General features: G+C 43.0%; 7 protein-coding genes across 7 annotated transcripts; 2 read left to right on the forward strand and 5 right to left on the reverse strand.

Moving 5' to 3' along the window:
• Positions 1–4329: 4329 nt before the first annotated feature.
• On the forward strand, positions 4330–5926 carry EAF01_007358 (uncharacterized protein; the record flags this gene model as incomplete). The annotated part of the gene is made up of 4 exons (XM_038915613.1): positions 4330–4497; positions 4560–4911; positions 4967–5161; positions 5262–5926. 4 exons carry the CDS (start codon positions 4330–4332, stop codon positions 5924–5926), a joined length of 1380 nt encoding a protein of 459 aa, XP_038769251.1.
• A 217-nt stretch (positions 5927–6143) lies between these two features.
• EAF01_007359 (uncharacterized protein) lies at positions 6144–7376 on the reverse strand (the record flags this gene model as incomplete). The annotated part of the gene is made up of 1 exon (XM_038915614.1): positions 6144–7376. The coding sequence occupies one exon, from the start codon at positions 7374–7376 to the stop codon at positions 6144–6146; it is 1233 nt and encodes a 410-aa protein (XP_038769252.1).
• Positions 7377–8419: 1043 nt separating this feature from the next.
• EAF01_007360 (uncharacterized protein) lies at positions 8420–11799 on the reverse strand (the record flags this gene model as incomplete). Its single annotated transcript, XM_038915615.1, has 6 exons — positions 8420–8826; positions 8886–9245; positions 9296–9526; positions 9586–10372; positions 10421–11492; positions 11549–11799. The coding sequence occupies 6 exons, from the start codon at positions 11797–11799 to the stop codon at positions 8420–8422; spliced, it is 3108 nt and encodes a 1035-aa protein (XP_038769253.1).
• Positions 11800–12344: 545 nt separating this feature from the next.
• On the forward strand, positions 12345–12935 carry EAF01_007361 (uncharacterized protein; the record flags this gene model as incomplete). The annotated part of the gene is made up of 1 exon (XM_038915616.1): positions 12345–12935. One exon carries the CDS (start codon positions 12345–12347, stop codon positions 12933–12935), a length of 591 nt encoding a protein of 196 aa, XP_038769254.1.
• A 781-nt stretch (positions 12936–13716) lies between these two features.
• Positions 13717–14704, reverse strand: EAF01_007362 (uncharacterized protein; the record flags this gene model as incomplete). The annotated part of the gene is made up of 2 exons (XM_038915617.1): positions 13717–14415; positions 14606–14704. The coding sequence occupies 2 exons, from the start codon at positions 14702–14704 to the stop codon at positions 14182–14184; spliced, it is 333 nt and encodes a 110-aa protein (XP_038769255.1). The 3' UTR covers positions 13717–14181.
• Positions 14705–15740: 1036 nt separating this feature from the next.
• EAF01_007363 (uncharacterized protein) lies at positions 15741–19079 on the reverse strand. Its single transcript, XM_038915618.1, has 4 exons — positions 18502–19079; positions 17408–18377; positions 17131–17352; positions 15741–17077 (listed from the first exon to the last, which is right to left on the reverse strand). The coding sequence occupies exons 2-4, from the start codon at positions 17963–17965 to the stop codon at positions 16016–16018; spliced, it is 1842 nt and encodes a 613-aa protein (XP_038769256.1). The 5' UTR covers positions 17966–18377; positions 18502–19079; the 3' UTR covers positions 15741–16015.
• A 4207-nt stretch (positions 19080–23286) lies between these two features.
• On the reverse strand, positions 23287–25917 carry EAF01_007364 (uncharacterized protein; the record flags this gene model as incomplete). The annotated part of the gene is made up of 1 exon (XM_038915619.1): positions 23287–25917. One exon carries the CDS (start codon positions 25915–25917, stop codon positions 23287–23289), a length of 2631 nt encoding a protein of 876 aa, XP_038769257.1.
• Between the last annotated feature and the right edge of the window lie 157 nt (positions 25918–26074).

Genomic DNA, 26074 nt, shown 5'->3' on the forward strand with positions numbered 1-26074 from the left:
TTTATGAGTTTCCATCTGGCTGTATATCTGTAGAGTAGAGTATAAATATCCGGAAAGGTCAAAAACGCTGAGTAAGGTACGGGTTCTCAACCCTGAGTGTAATAAGAGGTGTGAAATGTTGATAGGTACTTGTTGTAAAGTCATGAACCTTTTTTTCTCTGTTCTTTCCGAATATATAACAAATATTGACTTTTCGGAGATGGTGAATATATAAGTAGTCTGCTTGTAGTGAGATTTCCACTTTGCTATTTTTCCATTACAGATGAACAGTAACCCCTTTTTGAGCAGAGGGAGTGAATCGATTTGAAGGGAAAATTGACTTCGCGCGAATGTCAGTAATCGAGTTGAGGACTAAAAAGACAAAACGTCATATTGATACAATACGATCAATGGGATCACGCATTTTGGCTGTTGACAAGGACATAGTCAATCTCGCTGTATTGTGATTGTCAAGAATTATGAAAGAAGTTCAAAGGGAACGGCCATCCAGGTGAGCGAGGAGCAATGTTTCAAACGCAAAATGACAACAACAAAACAGAAAGTACATGCTCCAAGACTTAAGAGTCATGCGACACCAATACTCAAGACGCAAACAGAAAGATTTTCGAGGGAAGGAAAAGGAGAGACATTCAAACCATTGATCAAAATGTGTGGTACCCAGGCGTCACACGATCATCAAGTGCGACGTTGATAAACCTAAAACCATAACCATAATCAAACCCATAAAACGTAATGATCGTTTGCATATACCCCAGATTGATCTGCTCAGCACAAACTCAAATGCGCAAAAATAGTAGAGTCCCCGCAATACTTAGGGTTAACTTTCCCATGGCCCTTTGAATCTGGGGTTCCGGTTGATGATGAGCCGGCGCTAACAGTCATGGTAGCGACAACAACCAAGCCAAGGGTACATAGGTTGGGAATGTACAACATATCACTGCTCTCTGTCACAGAGTTGTCACGAGCTACCAATGGGGTAGCCATTGCGTCCGTTGCTGTGGTGGTGGGAATTCTATCCGCCAACAATAAAGCTCGAGGTTCGATGCTTGCGGTGCTGGAATACCCACTATAGCTAGTTCCCCATGTTTTTGAAGTCTAAACTCTACGTTCGATGGAGATAGTAGTAGTAAAGGTAGTGGTTAGGTCAGAGTTAAGTTTCAACGCATGGTTATGGAGACTGTTGGGGACGTTTCCTCCATGTGTGGTTGCAAGGAGTAATACGAGGAGGAAAGCAGTGACATGGAAGAAGCGGTGCATTTTTAAAGATAGGGGGCGGTGTGTGATCAGGTGATTGTGCTGTAAGAGTGTGATGCTGATTCAAGAGGTATACTGTAGGGAGACGAAAGAAAAGAGATGTCTGGCTTTGGGCTATGAACTTACAACGTTTTATATACTTTCCATATAGTAACAGCCGACATCAACAGCTATCGAGCCACAGTCTTAGGAGCTCATACGTATCTTTTGCAATAGTTACAGACACCGTTGTTGGCAACCATGATAACAGCTGTTACAAAGGCAGGCTAGAATACAACGACCAAGTTCCTATGACTATAGCAACCAACAATCTAAAACAGCTGTAATGATCCTAATTTTAGGAGCATATCTAGTTTGATGCTGTCTCTTCCGATCCGGTCGACCTTTTTGCGGCCGGAGAGTTACTCAACTCCAAAAACACCTGATAACAAATCACTCCAGTATTTGAAATCAAACCACTTCGATAGTCTCAGCGAAAGTTTATTTAGGAAAATAGATATTGTTATGCCATGCCCAGGTCAGCTGGCTGTGCATTTGGAATGCTGCGCCTTCATTATCTATACATACGATTGTTTGTCTAATTCTGTCAAGACACTGTCTTGTGTGGATAGATTTTCCGAGTGTACAATCTACAAAACTCAAAAAAAGGGGACCAAGATTGATTAGATTATAGATGACGGTGAGTATAATTTCCAATACCATACGACGATAATGACATACACGACAGCATCTTATTTCTAGGAGATTAGACTAATTTCCTGAATTTTGGTGTCGAATCAGGAGGCAAGTGTTTGGCGACGAGAAGTTTGCCCGATGATTTGGATAGTCACCATAAGTCTCACATTGGGATGATACCGTAGTCATCATTCACGAATTTGTTGCATGTATTGAAGTTTAAAGAATGAATAATATGATGTGGAAGAGGTACTTAATCGTTTTAGGTTTTTACCCATAACTCAAGATGGAGTGAGCGACAAACAAACTATACTCTCTAGCGGATTAATCGAGGTCCGAGGGTTCCCCGCCGGATAATGCCTTGACGAGGTCTTGAGAGAATGTCACGATGCGAGATTGTGGCGTTAACACTATTGACAATGATATGGATGACTTCATAATTCTATTGTTAATGTTCAAAAGTACCTGCCTGGGTAATTCAATTTGGAACATATCAGAAATATCTTCCTACTCCTAATTCCGAGCCCGCCGGGGATGTCGGACTATATACCTGCGTTTGCATTCCCTTACGCCCCCTACGCCTGTGTACCTGTCAGAATCTTGAAAGCTCAGAGCTGACGACAAAGCTTGAAATTTGAAATTTGAAATTTGTTACTCAAGGTACTTTCGGAGATATCGCCAAATTCTTCGACGGCCCGAGGCGTAGGAGTTTTCCGCCAATTAAACTTTTACCATGTTTCCATGTCATCGTGACAAGTCCTATTGTGTGACACACGGCATTGCTCTTCTACAGTAGCTCGTTCATTCAAGCTCCTTCAAGAACGGGCATGAAGATATAAATGAATGATGGGGTGATAAAAGTCTTGGTCACCATTACGAAGTTGAATTTGTGGGAGTTATTAGTCTACAAATAGTTTCGATTAGCTACGGTTAGATGCTAATACTGCCGGTGCTACTCAGCCTACTACACCCAATTTTCCGAAACCAGAATCATCAGAACCTTATTTTGTAGCCACGACACCTTTTTCTTCATCACAAAAAGGGATAACCATGTTGTGAAATCCATTTACAGGAAGAAAAGGAAAGCTTGTTGCTATATAATCTGTTCTTCTCTTACTTTGCACTTATTCATATGCATAATTCCACTATTGTGTGCCTCGATGGTCGCTTGTCCTGTCTGATTCGTTCATTGTTCTCACTCGGAGGATGGAATAATTTAATTAATATCCGACTAGACCTTGCGAGCTCATTATTATTGTACTTCTAAATGTGGTAAAGTGACGAGGGGCTCCAATCTATTCAAGCGAGCTGCTTAGCCCATAAGACACATTTCTCATACCGGTACCTTGTAAATTCTTGCAGGGTGTATGAAATTCTAGTCTAGATCTCACTTTGATACCTGATCTCCGCTCCAGACTAGGGTTGGGCGATTTATAATTATTATAAATAAAATAAACCTCATCTCACTACAATATATAATAATGTTTAAGTCCAAATATAAAATAAATACATTAAATAAAAACAAATAATGTGAATGAAATAAATTAAGAGAAAAATATGAAGAAAAATATAAGGAAATAATAATTCTATAAGATGTATATTATATAACTACTAATACATAAAAAAAATATTATTCTATACTTTCGTAAACTACTAATAAAACGATTGATTTCTATTACTTTTAATGATTTAATTATCGAAATTTATAATATTATATACTACTTTTTTCTTTTTCTTATAATAAACTTTTCTATTAATCATCTTAAAATAATTTAGAATCAGTATCACTTTTATTCATTCTATTAATTTAATTGGTTAAATAATCACATAAATAATCTTAACATAATATTTAATTAGCCTCAAAAAGCATTATAATATAGAATTATATATCCACCACTCATATTATATAATCTGCTCATCCCTACTCCAGAGAGAAGGGGGAGAGGAGAAGAAAGAGGAGAAGAGACTCAACAGAGAACGCCATCTGAAATCCAGAATGTGCGAACAGTTCCGTATTTTGGCCTGTAATAAGTATCACAGTTTCATCTACTTAGCTTAGAGAAGCCCAATTGGATGGATGTTGGGAAAAGCCATTGCTTTTGCACATGGCAAGCTTCGTCTTTCTTGCTTCTCCCCCAGAGCTATCTACAAAGGTGTGCTTAGGTCCTGGTATTTTCGTATCCATTGATCGAAAAATTCTCCGGGTTGAGATGGAACCGTGCCCTTCGTTCCCATTGTTTTATTTCTAGAAAACTTGTATCTACCTCGCGCCGTCCCCCAACTCTAAGCCCTACGCCATTCGTTCGATATTCTAGATCCAAAAACGCGTGGGATCTTGCCCATCATTTTTCATCTCTTCCTCTTGCTTTGGATGACGATGAAAATTCCACTAGAATTATTATGAGTTCTTCGCGCGCAATTCATCATTTTGTATCCCCTGAGAGAGAGGTCAATGCCGGCATCTGGTCCCTTTTCGGCGGTGCGACTGTATGTCTTGTTCTTCGACTTTGGTGCAAGCTGAGGAGACAAGGCCTTTGGTGGGACGATTATATACTCATACTTTCCTGGGTGATTACACTTTTCCGAAATATCGAGTCACAAACTTCGTCCAGCTAACCATCATATACTAGGTGGTCCTCCTAACAACTGACATCTTTATATCCTACGAATTTGCGACCGGATATGTCGTCAAGACTTGGAATGATCGAATGTTGATTCTCGTATCCATATCATCCTGCCTCACTACTGCCGGCCAAACTTGGAGCAAATCCGCATTTGCAGTAACTCTTCTAAGGATGACAAACACCTGGCAAAGATTTATTTGTGTAGCCACCCTCATTATCCTCAACGTCTTCCTCGTCCTCAAAGTCTTTGTAGATTGGTCCAGATACTGTGGTAAATCCGGATATCAGAACTGGTGGAGGATGCCCGGTTTCTGTGTTGATTACCAAGCAGCAGCTAACATCAAGGTTGGGGGAAATAGTGGGTGCCAAAATCCAAATGATAAGATTGTCGATCACTAACCTTTCCCCTCTAGTCTCTAACATTGTGGCGGACTTTGTACTGGCTCTCTTCCCATGGATGGTCACATGGAAATTGAGAATATCTCTGAAGGAGAAGATCGCTCTTTGCATCACGATGAGCCTTGGGGTTGTGGTCGCCGTCATCTCAGCTGTAAGAACTGCTTGGATGGAGGATCCAAGTGTCAATACCTATGATGATTATTATTTTTGTAAGTCTTTGACGTGATTTTATCTCTACCATCTTCTATAACTTCCTTTTGCTCTTCATATCCATACACCCTCCACGCCCTTGATCTAACAAACCACCAGGGCGCCAAGGACTGTCCATGGTCTGGTATTCCGCCGAGGTCGCCGGCACCATCATCGTGCAATCCATCCCGCTAATGCGACCCCTGGTCAACGACATGCACACCTCTCTCGCCTCTAAAAAGCTAGGATCTGGCGCCGATGGCAAAAGTTACGGTCCGGGAAAATCAAACAAGAGTACGAAGCGACGAACTCTTACTCTTATCTTGCAAGGATGCGATGTAAAAGATGACAAAAACGATGTAGAAGGTCAGAAGAGAGTTGACGTTGATCGAATGCATCTAACTCAGGATGAGAATGGAAAGATTGTACTCAGGAGGAGAACCGACTCGGGGGGAGATGTAAACGCGTACCGGAATAGTCGCGTGACGAGTTCTGCTAGGAGATTGGAGGAGGAGGAAATAGGATTGACCCAGGATCAAAAGGGCACGATGGTGATGAGTAGTGAATATCAAGTTCATGGAGGATCGTTGGAGGAAATTCCCGAGCACCATGCTCATGGGGGGCCATTGGAGGAAATTCCCGAGTATCACGCTCATGGAAGGCCGTTAGAGGAAATTCCCGAGTATCATCCTCATGGAGAGTCGTTGGAGGAGATACCCGAATACCGTACGATTGGAGGCAAGGAACATATCCCCATGACGGAGTTCCATGCTGTCACTTGTTAATATGTATGTATATATCAAAAATCATGTAAATAATTCCACAAAAAAAATGAAAAGGTTTCAAAAATGTATCCTCTATTATAACGATATCTATGAATTTCCAAAGGTTCAAAGAAAGTTTCGTTCGCTAATGGTCCTTTGTATACCGGTACCAGCATTTCCCTATATCCAAACATCCAAGTATGTAAATCTCAATCCCACAATCGTATACGTATATACATCAACACTTCGCCACCCGCTCCTCATACGCTCTCCGTTCCCTCTTCATTATCCTATCGACCCAAAAATAACTCGTCGTCGCCCAAATAGCCAAATAAGCAAACAGCACTCCCAAAGACAACCCAAACGCATAATGAAATTCCAGCGACCAAATGACCGCGCTCACACAACCCAAATAAACCATGACGCCCACAATCCACCACAGCGTCAGATGTAAAAACATTCTTCGAAACCCCGGCGATGAATCATAACGCGCATTATACCGCACTCGAAACTCTCGGTCTTGCAGACCGTCCACCGCGATGAAATCTTCCGCCGCATAGTAGATAAAGGGACGCATGGGGGAGCCCCGAGCGTGAGAATTAATCCCGATAGGAATCTTAAACGGGATAAGTGAGATGACCATGACGATGCCGAGGAAACTCATCAGGAAGCCCGGAGAATAGAGATACAGCTCTGGAATCTCAAGTTCGCTTCCTACCACGAACGGGATGAGGGCCATTAACATCGAAACACCATATACCCAGGACGTGGCATCCAATTCCCATTTAGATCTTGAGAGCAGCGGGGCACAGAGATCACGATATTTGAGAAGTCGTAAGACGCGCACAATCAGGATATAGAGTTCACCGAATCCGAAACAGATAATGGCATAGCCGAGGATGTCTTTATCGTATTCTGGTTTTTCGAGTGGACATTCGTTTTTGGGGTATGCTTCGCAGGATTTGGCCCAGCGGGCGCGATGGACGTCGAACCAGACGTAGTAGATTATGCATGGGAAGACGATATCGGATAGGAGGATGACGGCCGGACCGATGGTGATGGAGAGGTGATCTGTTGGTTTCGGATTCTTCTGTGCCAGTTTCTCATAAGGCGGAGGTGCTGGCAGAGCGCTGCTTCCGTTTTCAGAATCTGAAGCGAGAGCTGGTGTGGCGTTGAAGATGGCATTTCCGTTGTCGACAGGTTCGGCTGGAAGGTATGCTGGTATTTCTTCAATGGTATTATTGTGCGGATCAATGACGCTAATGCTAGGTGCCTCATTTGTGTTTTCTGGTCCTCCAGCTGCTCCATTGAGAGAAACGTTCGCACTCGAGCCTGGTGTTAAAGGTCTTCCTTCTTCTTTCTTTTCAGCATCGCTGACGACCGGCGGGATTTCGTTATGATTCTGGCCAGCTTCTATCACTGGTAGCTGCGGAGCTCCGCCCTCACCAGCCCCCGCTGTTTTAGAAGCCATAGATATATTTATATGTGCAGGGAGGTAGATGATACTGCTGATGCTCAGTCAAAGTACATTCCTGAGAATTATTGAATGGGGAAGTACTCTTAATGATCTGGGGTCTCTGAACCTTCGAGAAGATCAGACAGCACGTTTTACTAAGGCGAAGAGCTGTCTTGTTTCATGTAAGTAGGATCCCAAGAGTGCTTGGAAAAGCTAGAGTACGCTAGTGCTCCTGAGGTGTTTCAACATGTAAAAGGCCTATACCTATCTGCAGTGGTATAATAGGCTATGCTGGCTTCAGATTAACACGACGGTCGTGAGCCTTTTGCTGCGTGAGTGAGAGAAATGAAAAAGCTGTTGAGTGATGAAGCAAAGGAGGGAATCATGAGGGTTAAGATCATATTGGAGAATCTTGCCTTCCAAATCCATCAAGAACAGTGGGGACGCTCAAAGAAAATCGATCAAACACCACTAGTCATCATGGGAGAATTTTGTTTGGAATTCAGAATGGCATTCTAGAATCAGGTACCAAGCGCGGTGGGACATGAAACCGAAGTATACGACAGAGCTTCCATCAAATAATCCATCCAAAAGATACCTAGCTATATGAAAAACATTGATGAACTGCACTGCTTGACTCGGATATTACGACTAAGCAACGTTTTGAGAATTAATCTGCACTTTCAAGAAGATTCCGCTGAGTCTGTTCACCAACTTGTGGAATAAAGTTTAAAATTTATTGCCGTTGGAGGTTTTGCGCTGATATATGTAAGTGGTTTCACGACTCGCGAGCCGTTTTAGTACTCTCCAACCAACCCGAAACCCCACTTCGCGCATCTATGCAGGGTCACTGCGGCTACTATTATAGTGCACTGAATCCGGAATCGGGCTTCTTGATCAATATCCTGCAAAGCTGATGTTCTCCAGTTAGATTGCACAGTGCCGATTATAAAATGGGACGGGAAGAGGAATTCACAAACTCAAATTATTTAATTCGCCCCTTTCCCGCCCAGCCCGCTTCGTGCCATTCATACGGAGGATTTGCGAAAATCCAATGACTAAATTACGAGCCATTTCCTGGCTATGACATTTGCCAATTTCTTATTACCTGTGACCATACAAAGAATTTTGAGATTGTATGCAGTGTCAATCTCAATATCTTCTCGTGAGCTCTCATGGCCATCGTTCTCTTTCAGTACACGAAGGTAGTATTTTATCGCAAGATGCGAGACACCAAGCATATGATAAACTCTGGCCAGGTTGTAATGAGCCTCCTGACGTTCCTCGAGAATGGTTGTCTGTTTGCGTGAATTATAATAATCGAAAAGGAACGTCAGACCTTGAAGGATCATGAATTGCCTATTATCTGCTTGTCTCTTGAGCGAGTGATGAACATAAGCAAGGCCTATGTTCAGATTTATGATAGCATTATTTGGATCAAGTGCATAAGCTCTCAGGAAATAGTCTACGATTTATTTCGTTAGCAAAATGATCTGTCCAAAATACCAATCTGGGTTGAAGTACTTAGAGAGTAGGCATAACTTGTTCCCGAGTAAAGGATGTGGCCGTACAACATTAGGAGAGCGACGTCCATATCATCGTTAAGAATTGGCTTTCCGTCCTGGTCCTGCGAAGTGTAGCCAGCTTTCTCTGCATAGCCTCTTTGACGACGAGCTTTATCGACGAGATTGAAGTCCATGGCTTTGACTTGTCGAAGCATATACTTTTGTTCGGGACCTGAACAATACCACGAGACTGGAGATTGACACAACCTCGCTATGGCTGCGTACATTCGGTAGGAATCTGTGGTAAATTGATATTCTCTCATGAAATATCTTGCCACTCTGATACACATTTCCTCGTCATTACAGAGCAAAGCACAAGCTGTATAAAAATTAGTAAAATGTTAGCTTCTCAAGAATCTATCAACTTACTGCCCCAGCATACATGGATCAAGAACATGTCCTCGCGCTTATGATAGAATACAATGGCGTCCCTAGCAGACTCGCAAATCTCATATGACTCTCGATCATGCCCATCCTTCGCGAGGCATATTGCGTACTCGAGAAATATATCTATCCAGGAACTGAACGAGATGCCCCGATAATCAGCTGGAACACTGGCAGATGTAGCACTAGTTCGGTCCTCAGCATCGGCACCGAGTTCTAAAAGAGTCAGTAATTTTTTTATAGGTAAAATCAGGTATTAGGAAGTGTTTACTAACTTTTTGATAATCGATCAGCCATCTCCGTCAAATCAGTCTCCAGTTTTGTCTCTGCTTGAAATTTATCATCGTGAGTATAACCCAGGAATTTGACATATTTATCCCAAGGATAGAATGTCTTGAAAGCTCGAAAATCATCAATAAGATCTTCAGCAGCCTCCATCCACTTGTAGGTTGCCGTTGGATCTCCAGCTCTCATCTGTTCAAGTTCTGCCTTCATGATAGAGTATTGGTTCTGTAGATGTTCCGCTCTAGCGGCCTCTTCCTTCTTCCTTTCTGCTGGATTAAGGAGCCTGCGTGGCGCATAGCGAGATGTTCCTCTCCGAATGCCAGGGAATGACGCATGTTTTCTACGTGTCTTCTTAGAAGGTGCAGGGTCGGAGGATTCTGTTCCAAATGATGGGTTCTCATTTTGACGTTGTGTTCGTCGAATTGCTATGATTTCATTCACATACATGAAAGACTGGTCCTTTTCGTTTAGTCTCTCGTAAAGTTTAGCGAGCTCCATCCTAGCTGGAATGTTGTCCGCCTCCATCTGTACTGCGTTTTGAAAACAGAGTTCGGCCTCTTGATCAGACTTTTCACCAAGCCAACACTTACCCATCTTAAATTGCAGCGAAGCACCTTCAGAACCAACGCCTGGTGCCAATGGTAAATAATAATCTAAAGCATCCTTATTATAACCCTTTTCGGCCAAAGTATCAGCGACTTCCTCAAAGAGATGAGGAAATTCTTCAACAAGACTTTGGCCGTTATAGTCAGAGGTTTTAAGATAAGTAAAATGACGCTGGATATGTTAGAAACAATTTCAAATTGGGGAGAATGTGCTGGTTACCATAGCCTCTGTATAATGACCGAGGAATAATCGGTATAGTCCGAGTTTGACTCGTAGCTCGACGGGCAAGCCTGGACCATATGTGTCTAATGGGAATGTTTTGGCATCAAATTGGGAACACTCAGATCTTCTAACATGATCATCGTCCCACTCTCGATCATCGTCAACGAATTTGTCCCAAAATTCCTCTTCACTTCTTCCGACTAACCAACGAGCTACCGACCTGAGCTCCTTGATACCTTCAGTATATTTTTCCATGAGCCCAAAAAGTTCGGCGTATGCATAGGCATCTGTCCAACCAAAGGGTGTGTCAATTTCTACATCGGCTTTCTTGAATTTATCGAGGGTTCTTGTGTAAAGTTTCATGGCAACTTCTACCTGCCCTCGATCAACGTAAATCGACGCTAGTGTTTGAATAATTTCTGTATCATATGGGCAACGTTTGAGAATAATCTCATATTCTTTGGCCGCGTGGCTAAGATTTCTTCGCTCAAGCATGAGAGAAGCTTTGATTTTTCGAGCCTCCAGATCTTGTGAATCTGCTCTGAGAATTTGTTGAGCAGCGTATTGAGCAGAGATAAGAAACTCTGATCTTAGATCGCCAGTCTCATTCAAAGCGAAATTCAAGGCAGCATACCAAGCACCAGGATGCTTCGGCCTCCAAGTCGCAGCAACCATCAGAGCCTTGACAGCCGAGTTGTATTCGCCCAATTCCTTGAAGCAAGCGGATAGTAAAGTCCATGCTTCGTAAGTCTCTGCATTAATTCGAACAATTTCGGCAGCTATATCTCTAGCTTCTTCACAACGCCCATTCAAGAATGCATGATTGGCTTGACCTAACCGTAATTTGATATCACCAGTTGGCTCCGCTGCTTTCCGTGGACCTCTGATGCCCGGTTTGCGACCTCTGCCGCTTTTGGCACCGCGCTTTTTGCCTTTCTTTCGACCAGTGGGAGCCTCATCGGAGTCATCATCACTGTCTAAGTGTCTAGCTTGGCGCACATCATTTTGCATCTTGCGAATTCCTTTACCGAATTCCCGATAATCGGGATCAGAGTCATCCGAATCACCCCTAGACCAATGTCAAACAAATTTCCAACATATGCTCTCCCTCCAAAGTAAACTTACCCAAAATCCATATCTAGAATATCATCCACGCCCTCCACCTGCTCTCGTCTCTGATTTCTCTGCTCCGTACTTGCTGCAGCAAATTCGGCCCTTGCATTGTCCAAACTAAGAGCACCAGTGCCTTGCGCTGGGGTTACAGCATGAGTAGGCCATATTAAATTCTGGCTCTGGCTTGCTTCTGGATCCGGATATTGGTGACCTGGGCCAGTGAAAGCATAGGCCGGTGACATGTCGTGAGGATAACCAGACATTTTATCGGAAATCCTAAAGATATCGAAGTCTCTCACAGGCTCGATTAAATCTTCGTTTTTCATCCAAGGTTTATTGACTTTTGTGGTTATCAAGCGCAACCTCAGCTAGTTAGTCTGTATTTCTCTTTCAAGTATTCAAGAAATACATCTTCTTGAGGAGTCGGAAATGATTAAAATAGAAACTTAAAGGTTAGCGTAAGTGCTTAGATGTACCACCGTGGGAAAAGAAAAGGTAGCATTGAATAAATGTTTGGATAGAAAAGCATGTCACTTTTTTTATTTCGACGGAGGGAACAATAACAAGATCTAGAAGTTTAAGATCTTAGCCTTGCATAAGGCTGATAAAATATCACAGACCGCCTTCCTTAAACGACAAAGGTTCCCCCACCTAAATTTCGTTCAGCCCCGCGAAAGAATTAGATATCTACAAATTTGTGATAAGAAAAAGTCATTCATTGTCGCAAAATATAACATAGCGAATGAGTCTCTGAACACACTTCTTCAATCTTTATTGATCGAACCGAACTGAACTCCATTCATTCAAAATGCCCTCCACCACTTCTCCAATCACCTCCCTCCCACCCAATTCCGCCCTGCAGAATCTCCTCAACACCCAAACACCCACCACCCTCGAAACCACCCACCCCGCCTACCTCCACCATCTCGCAACTACCATTCTCCAAAATCTGCAACTCCAACACGATTGGACCTCCCTAAAAATCCACACACACTCCCCCCTAACATCACGCTCTCTTCCTCGTCCTCTCATCTCCGGATTACCTCCTCGACGCGCGTACATCCACCCCGACGAGCAAGTCGCCATCCTCAAAGCCGAGCATTCCTCCGGAGAAACCATTGCGCAATTTCCCGAGCGTGAATGGGTCTTGCCTACGCATTTGGAAGAAAAATGGAGTTTAGCACGCTTTGCGGAGGTGTTTGACGCGGTGGGGACTGTGCCTCCTGGTTCTGGAGCCGAGGGAAGGGAAGATGCTGAAGAGGATGGCAAGGAGATTGTGGGAGGGAAATGGCAGGGAGAAAATAGACAGAAGAGGATACTTTTGGCGACGGTGCATGATGATAGTACGATTGTGTATTATATCATGCATGATGGAATTGTGAAGCCTCGACAGAATTGAAGGGGTTTTGAGTGGATTACTTTTCTAGGAGTCATTCAAATACCTGAAAATCTCGAATGGTCAGCTATTATGGAATAAGGAGTACAGAGCTGCCTTACAGCTTTTGATATGCAGGAATTTTCCGACAACTCGGCCAAAGTCTCGGAAACTCAATTCATGAACGCCATATTTGTTGTAGATATGAGCACTCCGCTTGCGAACAAGATGCCTCAATCACGAACAAATCCAACGCTAGGATGTTTGGTGGTATATCTGGAACATAAACTTCTTCGAAATTCGGCCCGGTCAACCCTTCCGAGATTATTATATCATATAAAAATATACATTGAGGAGACACTACGTGGAAGCCATTGAAAGAAGAATATGATTCATGACTGAGGAGATGATACCGTTGTGGTCAAAACCCTCTAAAAACTGCCTGAGCTGCGGATGCTTGATTCATTCCACTGGGTTTTAGAGTAAGTAGACCGGGTATCGCATATTGAAGGGAGGGACCTAATTCTCAAATATGGATGGATATACTGGCACTACTATGCAACCAGTGGAAACGCTTTCAACAGGCTCATTACATCACACACCTAGTCTTTTATAAGCTCAAGGACAAGATCTCTCCGCTATGAATCCTCAAACGCGAGCCTGCGTGTGTAACGGAATATCTTCGCCATGATCTACCCTAGTTATCTTTACTCCTCTGCCAAATCTGCAGGTACCATCACAAATAGCACAAATAGCCGTATCCAAAACCTAGCACCCAAAATACATCCCCAAATAATCATATCATATTGAACCAAATAAAATCAGATTAGATCATTGTATAAATATTCTGTACGTATCTCAAGTAACGACCAAAGCAGTTCTTTCAGGAAAATTACACGCCTCCTAATACCGTATCCATATCCATATCCATAACTAAATCCACATCCAGATCGCCATTCCCATCCATCCTTCCTTCCTCCCAAATAAAACCCCCATTAATATTCTCCCGTGCAAAAAAAAAAAGAAAGGAAATCAAAAAAACACCTTCTCATCTGTAACGCAGACTCCCAACCCAATCGCATAAGATTATCCCGCTCTCGAGATTCTAAACTCCGGACATGTAGTCGCTGTGGTCGATCGTGCGTGTATAAAAGTAAAAGTAAGAATAAAAGAAATGCTGATGCCAGACTCCTTGTTTCCATCTCCCTGTCCCTTTCCGTTTCCCTTCATTCTCTAGTATCTCCCCCCTCCTGCAACTTCAATCCCTCCCCTAACAAACATTACACAACAACTCCGCCTCCAGAATATATTTTCCCTCCTTGTATTTCTCGCTCGCCTCATACGCCTTATCGTATTTCCAACCCACACACTCGTTACAGCGCTTACAGGTTATATCTCTGACGATGTGCCGGCCAGTCGTCATATTTCTTTCGGAGGGGTCGCCTGGGAGGATATTGACGACGGTGCCGAAGAGATAGGCTTTTCCGTGTTGGCCGCGGAAATTCTGGGAGGGGTTAGTTAGTTAGGATATTGGGGGGAGAGGGAGCTCGAATATGCTGTGAAAATTGGGATTTGAACTATGCGGATGTGCGGGGAAGGAGTATGAGTGTAGATATATTGATAGCTATACTGATAAAGAAATGCATAGGAAATACAACGAGAAGAAGAAGAAGAAGAAGAAGAAGAAAACACACCCGTGAAATAATCTCCTCGTGCGTACTCAAATGCGTCTTGCAGCTCTTGCAGCCGTATATTTTATTACTGGTTAGGTATGTGTTATATGAAAGACCCATGATGTCGTCTGCTAGGTATCTTTCTTCTTCTTGAGGTATTTTCTTCTGTCTTGCTTTCTGATTCGCAGAGAGTTCGTGGGGAAGAGAAAGAGGGAGGTTCGTCAAAACGAGGAGGAGGAGAAGAAGAAGAAGAAGATGGAGATATTGTCCAGATTTCGAGAGTATGTAGATACCTAGGTAGGTAGGTAGGTAGGTAGGTAAGGACTTCTTCTCCGCGAGCGACGAATATCGTAGGATGAGGATGTGAGGTGTCAGATGTGAGATGCAAACAATCAATAGATGTAAAAGGGGAAGTAAACACAGATAGAAATCGTATTTGTATTTGTATTTTATCTAGAGGTTTCCAAAGCGGTCGGGTCCCGTCAGGCTTTGTTGTCTCTCTCGTCTTACCTGTTTGGTAGGAAGTTACGTCAGGTGGTTTAACTTGTGTGCAACTGCTGATCTTGAGTTTCCAGATTTTGATATTCAGATATAATCTCAGAGGAGAAGAGGTAAGGTATGTAACTTGATAGGTATGTAGGTATTCGCCGCGGAAGAGGTGAGATGGACAAGTCAAATGGCGATAATGAGATGTTTGTTTATCTGTTTGTCGTCAAAAGGCTTTATCGTCTCTTATCGTCTTATCCGAATGGCGGTGCCAGTGGGTGGGATCGCGGGATTTATCGTTTATTAGTGTGAGGAGTCAAGGGAGATAAGTGGATGGGTGGAAGGATGAATTGGGGAATCAATCGATCAAATGACCTTTGAGTTGTTAAAATAGAGATGCAGGAGCTAATGCCGTTCTTTGATGGATGCTTGATTAACAATGAGTAATTTGGGAATTACTTAATTATAAATTGGCTTTTGTATAAACAGTTATTTATTACATGCATATTTAAAGCATCTAGAGGTTTCCTCGCTACACTCCTCGTATCCTGAGCGACGATTAGACTAGCAAGAGGGGTTGCAACCTTAAATTTCCAAGACTCATAACAAAGTAAAGGATCGAGAGATGAACAATACATTAATTCTAGTCAACAATCCAGTTCTCCAACAGAACTCTCCACCAGTTTCTCGAGATTTCTTTCTATACAGTTATTCAGAACATCACAGCATAAAGGTTCCAATGAGATACGAACTACAATTCGTCTAATCATATGTGCATTGCAACTACGCTCACTAGCTACACAAACTCATCAGAACCTTGATCCCAATATCCAGCCAAATCAAATTTGTCGATTTCAACCCACGGCTCTTTCGTCAACCCTCTAAGCTAAAATATACAAAGAATAAAGATCCCCTTTCGTTTCCAAAATGCACCCATACTCCCTCCTACCAGGAGAAAGCTTCTTCTACAAAATCAATATTTCCGTTATACTGATGTTTCCTCACTGCGCTCCTCACATCATCACTCAACGCACCACTTCCACACACCGATACTCCCATCGCTCCCACTTGATTTTCCATTTCGATTTCCAACAGAGTCTCGATATTCGGTCTACCAGGGAACATCTGTACGGTAGCCGACGGGCTATGAATTTCCTTTGTCGATCTTGGTCTACTGACGAATAACATAATTCTCAAGACTTCGCGACGTTTATCCATTGCGAGAATGGAAGTCATCCATGGTCTAATCCATTCGAGATGTTCTGGTGATTGAATAGTCCAGACGAGAATGATTTTTCGGGCTGCGACAGTTCCATTTGCGTAGCCGGCAACGAGATCTCTTACGTGTGGAACTTGATGAGTGATACCGACTCCTCCGGCAAATAACATGACTGTGCCGTAAGAGTGCATCATATGCATTCCTCCGTATGGACCTTCAGCCCAACACTTGGTATAGAGTTTTCCATCTGGGGAAGCCTCGGCTTTCTTGAAGAGCTTTTCAGTAAACCCGGTTCGAGCTCGAATGACAAAGGACATGCTTGTCTTTTGCATAGCGAGGATATCTTGACGGTTCATGGCTAATTTCTCATCTGATAAATCTTCTGCTTCTTCCGACCAAGCGACAGAGAAAGGGTGAGATTGGAACAGTCCGACAGATGGCATGTAAAGATAAGCGTGTTGACCGGGCTTGAATTTCCATGGTCGTGCCATATCAACGGTAACACGAACGGCATTCCCTGGAAGAGCTTCTACCAACGTTCTAGATCCACCCTTGCCGAAGTTTCGGTACGCAACTGTAAGTAATCTGTAGACGCGTTCAGTAACCCAAAGGATAATGGCTCCCCAGAAAAGTGGTAATTGTGGGAGGTCAGCCAACTTCAAGTGGTAATAGATGCCAATGATGACAACGATGACCAGTGCGATGTGAAGATATTTGAAGATCTCATATGCGGCATGGCGAATAGGCGAGCTAGCCTGGATCATGATTACAACGGCGGCGATTGTGGCCTACAAGTTCTTAGTACAAGTTTTAATAGTTTTTGATTTCACAGAGAACTTACGATAGCCCCATACGTGAGCATGGAACTCTTGCCAATCGACGCCCAAACGGCAGACCAACCAGAGGTATGAACCTTGGCAGCAGCCCAAGCAGCAACATGGGCAATCATCTGGAGAGTTACGATTCTTCCAGTCCATCTGTGCAAAAGGTTGAAAGTATCAAAAGAACAGTTGAGCCAGTTGATCAAAGGGTTATTTCGGGCAGCCATAATGAAGAGGGGAATCTAAAAGATAATTAGCACGTGATGGATATATCAACCCATCATTCTTCAAACCTACCATATTGACAACGGCAAGAATACCAGTTCTATTCCTAATTTGCTGGGCTACGGTAGCATATGACTGATCCCAGGTAATGCTAACAACACAGAAAGCAATGTTGGTTCCGAAATAAGCCAGGAGAAAGGCGAGTTGAAATCTAGTAGGCAGAGTACCGACGTTAATAGCTCTCCCCATTTGGATTTCTCTATTATGTCTCTTGCTCAAGACAGGAGCATACAGAACATGTTTCTTGAATTTCGCAAACCCGGAAGAGGGAATGGCGAAATATCTTTGCGTTTCGTTGTTGAGTGATGCCATGGTTCGAATATATTTGACAGACTCCATGACCACTCTCCACACAATCATACCCCCGATCAAAGCCGCAAGAACAATAAAAATGTAATCATAAAAATCCTGGTTGAACATTGCCGCTTTGACTTTGAGAGCCTTTGCAGCGGCGGCAGCAGCCTGTGCAGCGGGTGTGGTAGCTGTTGTTGAAGAACTTCCAGATGGTGCTTCACCAGCCACTATTTCGACCATGGCGAGAACAGCCACAAATATCGAAGAGGAAAACATAATTGTGAAGAATATCTAACAGATCTAGACGTTGTATTTGGAGTCTTCAGATCGGCCTAATAAAGTATATGAAGAGCGATCGATAAACAAGATTTGACATTCAACCCAGACCAGCCCGAGATGTAAAATTGGAATATCGAGAGGTGACTTTGTTTGTCGTAGACGATCTTGCGTCGTTAGATATTTCGTAAGTGAATGAGCGAGCGGAGTAGGCGATAGATTCCGTGAATAACCAGATTCAAGACAAATAAGAATCGATCGTCGAGAGTATGTCGAAATATCGACAAATAGAAGGAAGGTAAGGTGGGTTGAAGGAATGTAAATGAACACCAAAATGTTCAAAAAAGGCGTTATCCAGACGTCGATGAAGAAAAGATGTTTGTGTAAAAGGTAAAAGCTGAAAATAAGAAATCTAGAGAAGTCAAATTTGTGGAGGTGGGTGGGAAGGAAATTGGAAATGAATAAAAATGTTTTAAGGCTTGGCTTTTTCTCGGAATGCTATTCCTAATGAAATGGATGGATAGATGGATACATACCTTTCCTCTTGAATATGCACCGCGGGGAAAAATAAATGAATTTGATTTATTAATCCTAGGCGCTTCGAATAGAAAATATAAGAAAGATGTATTGGTAGGGTAGCGGGCAACGGTATGTGTAGTGTAGAGGTAGTAATACCTAGTAAAAATAAGACGACCTTCTAGACAACGTAGTCGAATGGAAATCGAGGGATTGAATAACGAAAGTAGAATCTAATTCTAGATATAACCAGCAAACAGTAACTTCAGAGAAGAAGACGAAGATGAGAGATATCTCTAGATATGTACCGAGTGAGTTACAACATCTGATCACTCTCTCTTTCTTTCTGACTCTTTCTTTTCTTTTGCAACTAGCCAGAAGACCAGGGCGGAACGAAAGTCAATATATCAAAAAGCTAACTTTACAAACTCATTACTTCCCCCCCGAAAGTTCAGAATTCTCAATACGAAATTGAACCATGGATGGGTTTACGTGTGTTGAGTTTAGCAAGGATGCAAGCTGTGTTTGCCTCTGCCACAGTTCAGGATTGGATGATGTGTGGACGGGGATTAACAGACGCAGTGCACTTCTTGTTGGGCTACCGCTGCAAGGTACAGAAATTCTATGTCGATAGGCCTTGGCGACCTTGCAGAATTGAATTTAGGTACAGTAGTTGTAACTTGTCTTATGTATGGGGTCGATGATGATAGGTTTTTTGGTGTCGAATCATATGCTTTCTTTTGCCTGGAGAGTGTATAAAGTTGCAAAAAGGGGAAAGTTGAAGCGAATATCATGCGCACGGAAGGGTAGGAAGAGGGCGATGATTGGAATTCACACATCTTTAATCGTGTCGTGGATACATGCTCAGGTCTTGGTATGGGTCTACGACTAGGCTGCATGTGGACGGTTCCTAAGGTAGAGGAATGGTCTTGGTCAGAATATGGTGTGCATACGTATTTTTGATGTAGCAAGTTTGAGGCATCCGACCTGGCGATCGTGAACAGAATAAGTGAGAGAAGGTTGAGGGTCCGATAGCTGGTCTCATGTCTAGACAGTAGACGGTAAATAATGACAATGGTGAGAACTATTCAGTGGAAGTTGGATTTCTCGGCAGGATTGTCGTGCTCTATTGTTATTCACGATACACAGAATGTCGCGGTTATTGGAAGAATTTTCAACATGCAGATTTATATTGATTAATAGATGAATTGGTAATATATTTTCCTAAGTGTTGTGATACTTTGATAGGATGGATGGATTTACGTACCGAAGGGTGGGTGGTGACACAAGATGGATGGGATGGCAGTTATTTCTAGTGTTCGTTTCAATAGTCTCGAATTAGCTACCATGGCAGATGACGAAGTTTGCATCATCTGTGCCCAAGTAGACCTTTTATCTGTGGCGGAGTAGGTGTATATTAGTTGTCCACAACCACACACCTCTAGAGTGTTCACCTAACAGCGAAAGGTCTTTAAACTTCCTGGTGACCACTCAGTAAAAGCCAAGAGGTAGAGTAGCATAACATACAGAACAAATACTGATTGGCTCAAATAACTTCGTGAATCGGAGGGTATAATCTGATCAAGTAGATGTGGAGATTTGCGTTGCGTTCATCGTTTCAGACATTCATAAATATATGCAGAAGCGAAAGGGGAAGAGAAGGACGTGCTCATAACAGGGGTTCGGTACCGAAAATTAAGGGAGTTAGCAGTCAAACAAAAAAGTATGCATCTAGATAGAGTGTGTAGCTGAGAAGGAAGAATAAGTAACCTTCGTAGTAAGAACTTTCTTATTAAGCTCTCCGAGTGGATATTCAATTCTTCAAGTAGAGAGGCACAATACATGATTGTGTCCCAGCGATATTATTCTGCGAAAGAATGGTATCCTATGAGATTAGCTCATGCTGGCCCTACTGTTGGTGGATTAACAGCTTGGCGATGATGAGGATTAAATATCCCGAAGGGTCCCTTGCATTCTTTAAAGATTACAGGTTGACATATTAAATCAGTACAGCATCTCTCTCAGCGCCAAGAGTATCCTCTAGGATTTCGTGGGAATATCGCGATGGAGGCCAGAGAAGGTTATCCGTAGGATGAGCCTCTACATAGCCTTGTCGGTCATCTGTACATCTGTCGAAGAAAAGATCTAGAGTCTAGAAGTCAAAAGTTGATGATGCAATAAATCGTCGTGATAATCATTCAGATGGTGAACAGGTCGGTCCATCGTCCTTACGATGTCCATAACGTTAGTATCGTACCAACAATTAGCTTTAACTTTAGGAGATCATAATCTTCTCGCGCATACATTAATACTCAAAATATAGATCACCAATACTGCACGCCAATCTCTACAATTTCGCAATCACGCATGAAAGTGTTTCCTCCTCCAAAAACCATCATGTACAACCGCATACGAAAATCCTCATCGCCTCTTCCTCTGCCCCCTTCACAGAAAATTAGAAATCCCTACAAACTCACAAGTCACCAGACAAAACAAACGACTGATTGCTGATACATAGTAGCATCGCATCGCCAAAATCCTTTCGCTCTGTACGGTGTAAGCCTCACTGCGATTATGTATTTGTAATCCAGTCAAACGGGTCAGCCCGTAACTCCTATGAGATCATCTCATTAATCTGTGCTATCAATGTACAAAACACCAGAAGCAAAAGAAGACATTACTGCTTCCCAAACCTCTATAATACATCATCCATCGTACACTAAATTCCCTTGCTAGAAATTGACATGCAGCAAGCAGCAGCTGCAATACATTCCCCAAAAGGCAACACACACCGTAAACAAACAAACAGTAACATCTAAACTTATCCAGGAATATCATTTCGAACCCTCAACCCGTAAAGTCAGGGAAATCTATACCACGGCCCTGCCAACATGTTTCAGCAAGATGAGTTTTATTCCTTGTCGACGATATCATATCCGTATTCACACATGATATACCTATCCATATCTATATCCACCACCCATCTCATTATCCCAATCCCAATGCAATACGAACTACTCTGTATGAAATCTTGCAAATTAATATATTTGAATTTTACCAGTACCTAGGTGAGTACACATTCTAGAACTCTGTACTCCGCACGGAGAATCAAATCAACACACCTTTTCTCCGTCGAAATAATACGATACATGTATCTAATCTAGGTCGGTCAACATAACCACAAAAGCAACGATTATTTCACTACCTACCTCTACACAATGCAACTATTCATGTTGACATACCGGTACTGTATTCTTCTGCCCTCGGTTCCGAATCCCGATAGCAAGTATAACCTCCGATACACCCTGGCAAGGAAGACCCCTCCCTCCATATTTATGAAACCTTCTCTCCATCCATCCATCATCATCATCATCATATATCCAATACACTCATCCTTTCCTCCTCGAGAGTCTAGAGTGCACCAACCCAGAACCTCCCACCGTTTATACTTCAAAAGCCAGATGACAGATGACAGCAATGACAGCGATGATATGCCAAACGACAAATGACAAGCACTGCATTCCTTGCTCTCTCAAACCTCAAACCTCAAACCCTAGTCTTCTTCTTGATTTACTTTCGATTCTCAATCTCAATCTAAATCTAACATTTCCCTCTAGGAAATACAAAAGCTAAGCATTCATCTACTATCTACACAGTAATTCATCACACTCACCCAGCCTCGAGCCAGCATACCAAGACTCAATAGCATGCATCTACATGGATACCGTATCGAGCGGAGCGCTCGCACATTCACAATTCCATACAATCCGGATACAATAATGGAGACAACGGAACTCCTAATGGATACACAGCTAGAAATAGAACATAACACTGGGGCAAGGTGCAAAAATATTCCATCAGTGCATACCAGTAAGGCAGCCGAACTTCGAGAGTGGATTGAAGAGGTCATAAAATATGTACTTCGTACTCTGTAATTCAATTTCATAGTAACTCAGCGAAGGAATTTCTAAATAAGGTATATCTTGGAGGAGATCGTCCCGCCCACCACTCATAAAATTGGCGGAACAAGTCCCGGAAGACCCTCCGCTGCTTTGATGAATGAGTATCTGTAACCTTTCATATGATAAAGATGAGAGATTTCCACAATATAATGTATTAAATTCAGCTCACAAATTCACAGATACATGGCGGAAAAAGCCTTCCTTTGTATTGTATAAGCTTGTATTAGAGTATTAAAATATGTCAAAAAATATCTGTGTTTCCAACAGTAACATTGACACATCCAAATCGCAAAGATCCTTTGCGGCTCCAACCAAGGCTACGCTTTGTCAAATGACGCGTAACACATTCCTTAACACCAACCGTATACAAGATAAACCGAGCATTGTACCCAAACCATGATGGACTTCGTGATCAGCAAAGATCAGATGGATCCAACCGTCCATATCCACGTGCGCCAAGCAAACCTCAGACATCTATGCTTTCATGCACCTTCCGCATGCAAATACTTTTTCATACATTAATCGTCGCATCGTTGTCCTTTGGAGGACTTGTGTTGCGTTTTGGCAATATTACCCGTGTTCGAGCAATCTGATGATCTAATTGTCAACCGCTCATCTCATTATAGACAGAGCATGAAGGTTGCCGATGTCACAGCTTCTTCCGTTGAAACTCCAGGTCACACTTTCCCAAAAGCTCCTTGATAGTTGGTAAATTAGTAAGAGTAGTCGTCGTCTGCTCTGTTGTTCTGTAAATCCCATAGTCGTTGCATGGAACATCATCGTCTCGAGAGGCAATAATTTCTCATTGAGCTATGTAGAGATATAGCCGAAGTGTATGGCGTTTCACATACCCAATTCATCTTCACTGAATAACGATTGATCCTTGGTGGGTAAATTTTCTTTTTGACGCTTAGTATTGACGAATTTTGAGCGACTTCGAGGTGCCGTGTTTCCGATATCTTTCAAAACACGAGGATCTTCGAATGATCCATGGCTGGAGCTTAGTTCATCATCGCTGCTATTACTATGGAAGATACTTAATGATGCGGCGTTCCCTCTACGTGTTCCCATTTGAGTTCTTGATGGTGCTTGCATTTCTGGTTCGGTAAACTGTTCGTGCTCAGTACTATCACGTTTCCTCTTTGTCCCTCGACTTAATCGCATAGGTCGTCGTGAGCGGACAACTGAAGGTGATTCAAGCTCGGTTTCTTCGTTCTCACAGTCTGTAGTCATGCCTTTGGTTTTGTTGATATTGGTGGCAGGTGTTGCTGTTACCCAAGAGCTTATGCCTTCTTCCCACCTAAAATTTGTCGATTCACGATGAGCCTCTCTTGTCGCCGAATCAGGCCTTTTTGAGCCACCTGCATGGAGCTCGCTGTCCATAGAATCCGCGTAGTCGAGGTATTTTTGACCCGGTGTCACTCGTGCGAAGGCAAATGCGCTATCCACAAGAATCCCGTGCCAGATAGTCCTCGCTTTTAAATCTCTACCTGTATTCACCGATTTGAGTCTCCGATGTATATACTGGAGATATTCGAAACCAGAGGTAGATGCTCCTTTTCCACAACAACGAGCCACTGAAGTTAAAAACTTAACAGCCTCATCGTAGGTAGACAGCGGCTTCTGGACAAATGAAAAAGGGGCTTCGATATTTGACTTTGTATTCCCTGCGTCTTCTACACACGTCTCATACAGAGAGTTGATAATGAGATCTGGGATATCATCTGCATTAGGCTCAGTCACTAGACATGCCAGGGAAAAAATGGTACTTCTGAGGGCATTTCCCTTGTTGTTACGCCCGACGATCTCGAGGCAATCCTTCAAAAGCTTGAAATGTGTATTGCTAATGGTGCTGAAGTGGTCAAATCCCTGTATTTCATGCTCAGTGAAATATCCCACCGGTGTGTCCATTACCGCCGGTAATTCTCCAGCACCCTCATTATCGAGCACGGTTTCAGACATCGCCCACTCATCCTCGCCTTCAAGCTCCCCTTCACCCCTACTGAGGAGTATGATAGATGTGATCGTTGTCAGCACACTCAACAATGTTGACCTGCATATTTCATGAAAGCTCGTATCCTTCGAGGAGTCAGGCAGTGACACGTAATTTACAAGGCGTGGCAGCACGGCATCCACGAGCGTCGTAGCATCTGCTCTCGCATGATTCAATGATAAATCCTGCATCAAACCAGTCCAAACCGGGGCAAATGCTGATGTTGCTACCCATGGGAGCGGAAGGTTTCCATTTTGAATTAACAAGGAGAATTGCCGATATGCAAACCCCGTACGAATTGTCTCTTCAACGAAGCTACGAAGCGTTGCCAGTGGCCCAGGCAACGCATGATTTTGAGCTCTTTGGTTTGGAGCAGGAGACTTATATACTGAAAGTAGACTTGAAAGTAATAGTTCCGCTTCGTCGTAATGTCCTGAATATATACAAAGATCGACGAGTAGTTCACTAAAGTTGAATTCTAAAAGCCCTTCCAAAATTGCATCGCAAATTATCTGAACACCATGAGCTCGAACCAGAATTCGAAGGTGTTTCCAGCCCCGATCAGATACACCATAATACCGCTCGAGTTCATCGTAAGTCTCGGTAGAAAGATCCCTCTTTTCAATGGCCGAGTAAGAACCTACATTTTTGATCTCACTAGAGAACAGCTTTTCCTCCATGGTAATACACTTTGGTACTGTTGCGAGGCACATGGATAGCAATGATTTAGGTCCTCTTCTGTGATTCTTATGTGTAATAGAACGTGTTGCCTTCAGCAATGCATCAAGGCCATTATAAATACCTTCTAGAGTATGAAAGCTAGTAGCACCCATTGTAGCCCGCATCTTGTTCAAAACTTGAGCGCTGTTACCTGTTGGGCGAGCGCGGATAGGCGCATCCGTAGCTAGAATAGACTTTGGCCTCCTCCGATGGCAATCCTCAGGTACAGTCCATATTGGGAGATAGGGCGGGGTGGTTTGCCTCCACGGTGCAGATGGTCTCCATGCTCGGTTGAGCACTGGCGTTGGAACTACAATATCTTCAGTTGAAAGATCAGTTGAGGATACCACTCTCATATTTGGTGGTAGCTGCAGAGAAGACTCTGAGATGTTGACATGTCGCCCCGGTCCTCTGGTGTCTCTTCTTTTACAGGTTGCTTTCCAGCTATATGTCGTAGCGACCCTCTTTCTAACACCCCAGATTGGATCGTCTGATGCGTCGATGTTGTAATCCAAGAGCGATTTGCCCTTTTCAGATTGGGCATTTACACAATTGAGGGAGCTCTGTTTATTCTTACGTAGAATTGCAATTCGAGAAGTTAAAGGTCGTAATAAACGATTGCATCGAGCTGTAGTCCAATCCTTCTCACCATCCTGATCAAGTCGGCTGTTGTTCAATGTTGATTTATCGCGTCGCACTGGAGTAAAACTATTGGAGAAGCTTTCCGATTCTGTTCCCAGTGGAACATCCCCTTCTTCCATGATATTAACCTATAGTCTGCATCGTTAATTTAATCAAACCCCAGCCAGATAAGCGGGGATCAAGCATACTGATTCTTGTTGAGTTCGATGTATTGATTGGATTCTGCGCGATAAGTGACGAGACAGAACCGTAATTCTCGCAGCAGATAATTATATT

Source organism: Botrytis porri (genome assembly GCF_014898465.1).
Source record: "Botrytis porri strain MUCL 3234 chromosome Unknown BPOR_009, whole genome shotgun sequence".
In the NCBI taxonomy this organism is placed as follows: domain Eukaryota; kingdom Fungi; phylum Ascomycota; class Leotiomycetes; order Helotiales; family Sclerotiniaceae; genus Botrytis; species Botrytis porri.

What these genes read in the sequence shown, in the direction of transcription:
- EAF01_007363 (XM_038915618.1), bottom strand. Translation starts at nt 17,965, where the DNA reads ATGTTTTCCTCTTCGATATTTGTGGCTGTTCTCGCCATGGTCGAAATA. An exon ending in TTCTTGCCGTTGTCAATATG is followed by an intron (nt 17,353 to 17,407) that starts GTAGGTTTGAAG and finishes ATTATCTTTTAG; the next exon opens with ATTCCCCTCTTCATTATGGC. An exon ending in TGCTCACGTATGGGGCTATC is followed by an intron (nt 17,078 to 17,130) that starts GTAAGTTCTCTG and finishes AAGAACTTGTAG; the next exon opens with GCCACAATCGCCGCCGTTGT.